Source organism: Malus sylvestris, chromosome 2 (genome assembly GCF_916048215.2).
Source record: "Malus sylvestris chromosome 2, drMalSylv7.2, whole genome shotgun sequence".
Taxonomy (NCBI): domain Eukaryota; kingdom Viridiplantae; phylum Streptophyta; class Magnoliopsida; order Rosales; family Rosaceae; genus Malus; species Malus sylvestris.
The window spans coordinates 8,947,443-8,949,224 of NC_062261.1; the positions used below are offsets into that span (position 1 = coordinate 8,947,443).

At 38.5% G+C, this 1,782-nt stretch overlaps 1 protein-coding gene across 1 annotated transcript; it reads right to left on the reverse strand.

Annotated features, from left to right (window-relative positions):
* Positions 1-472: 472 nt before the first annotated feature.
* Positions 473-1,556, reverse strand: LOC126610205 (uncharacterized). Its single transcript, XM_050278200.1, has one exon. The coding sequence runs from the start codon at positions 1,494-1,496 to the stop codon at positions 621-623; it is 876 nt and encodes a 291-aa protein (XP_050134157.1). The 5' UTR covers positions 1,497-1,556; the 3' UTR covers positions 473-620.
* Between the last annotated feature and the right edge of the window lie 226 nt (positions 1,557-1,782).

Sequence of the window (1,782 nt, forward strand, 5' to 3'; positions counted from 1 at the left end):
TACAAAATATGATCTAAAAATGATCTCTCTAGCATCATCCTAAATTTATTACCAAACAATATATATAATAAATTACTCATCAATTATCTCATGTGCCTCAATGTGACTAAAGAAAGTGTCATTTGTCTTTTTTGTTGGCCAAGAAGGTTGCGGGGGCCGGCATTAGAAAGTTACAGGATGATGACATAACATTAGTTATCTGATCGAAGCCCTTTCATATGTATGAAATAAAGCTATAAGATGATGACATCCTTAGTTTTCTGATGCCCCTTGTTGAACAAGACAGCTGAAGAGAGGATGACGTAGGCAAGAATAAACCTCTTTAATGGTTTTCTTCCTGTTCCTAGAAAATCAAATTCCTCCAAAAGTTTCACTAGCCTTGCAAGTTGTTTAGGGTTTGCGATATTGATGCTTTTGGGATACAAATCACAAGACGATTACCTAAAAGATAAAGGAAAGAAATATCTTGATGTGATTCAAGGTGTCGATTCGATTGTATTTCATTGTATGGCTATACATTTAACAAATGTATCAAAAAGTGTTAATCCCAATGGAAACCCTAATAAAATGTGGATGCCTTAGAGGCTTTGAAACAAATAACTGCGGCCTTTTAAAACACATCATTGTGAGATTATGTTCAAAAGAAAAGCTCTTGTTTTAATCAAGCGCCTAAAAACGCTATCCAAACCATTCTCAAGGCCTTCAACGGTGACTTCCAAAGCCTTCAATTTTTTATGTGCGTTTTGAATCTTCTCAACATTAGCACCTTCTGTAGGAGCTGATGAAGATTTGCATAGAGAGTAGAGAGCAGCATCAACACCATCCAACTCATGGCCATTAATATCCTCATTCTGATCTTCACATGCTATCACTCCCTTGTGCATAAACTTTGATACCAAAGACCACTTCTTTGACCTTGGCTTTGAAACTGGAACTACTAGGAAGACCAATAGGGATTGAAAGATAGACATGTTCTTACCAAACACTTCTTTAAGAACTCGAGTCACCGCGGAAGCATGCTGATCTTGCTCTAGATGCTGTGATGCTTTGTTGTCTACTTGCTTCAGTGATGTGATCAATTTCTTGGCATCCTTCTTCATCTTCTTTCTGAAACAATTGTAATTTGCAATGCTGCTTTCTATGCTTGAGTCTCCCTTTCTCCTCCTAAGAGCAGATTGAAGGTCTCTAACATGTTCCTTGATTTGTGACATGACATCCCTTGTGATGCCACATATGTCCAAGAGCCTCAGTGATCCATCCAACAACTCATCCATACACTTCTCTTGTTGGTAATGAGAAAGGAGTTTTTGGGTTGATGCCATCTGTAAAAGATCATCCACACAATCATACAACTCCTCTAGTCCACATAGATCTTTGCAGATTGAAGCAAAAGATGAAGATGTTTGGAGCCTACTCAGCTCTTCTTCAACCCTAAGAGTGGTGGGGTGTGATCTTGAGGGTAGGCTGATTGATCTGACTTTGTACTTGGCAGCCATGGTTGAAGCTGTTCTTTATGTTTCACAAGAGCTCAAGTTTGAGGTTTTTGGTCTCACTATATCTTGGAATACGTTTATATATATTGATGAAAGGTGAGAGTGACAAGACTTTTGGGTTAATATGGAGAGCATGTTACTTTGTCACAATTTCAGGTAACATTATTGCTTAAATAATTTGAGGCCCCAATTGTTTGTGGCAAAAGCCTCACGAGTCATCACCGACTTTGCCCACATTGCCCTTCATTTTTAATTTATTGAACTGTGGCGGGCCAGTCCTCCAATAGGT

Excerpts from the sequence above, each read along its gene's own strand:
- LOC126610205 (XM_050278200.1), bottom strand. The coding sequence starts at position 1,496 with ATGGCTGCCAAGTACAAAGTCAGATCAATCAGCCTACCCTCAAGATCA.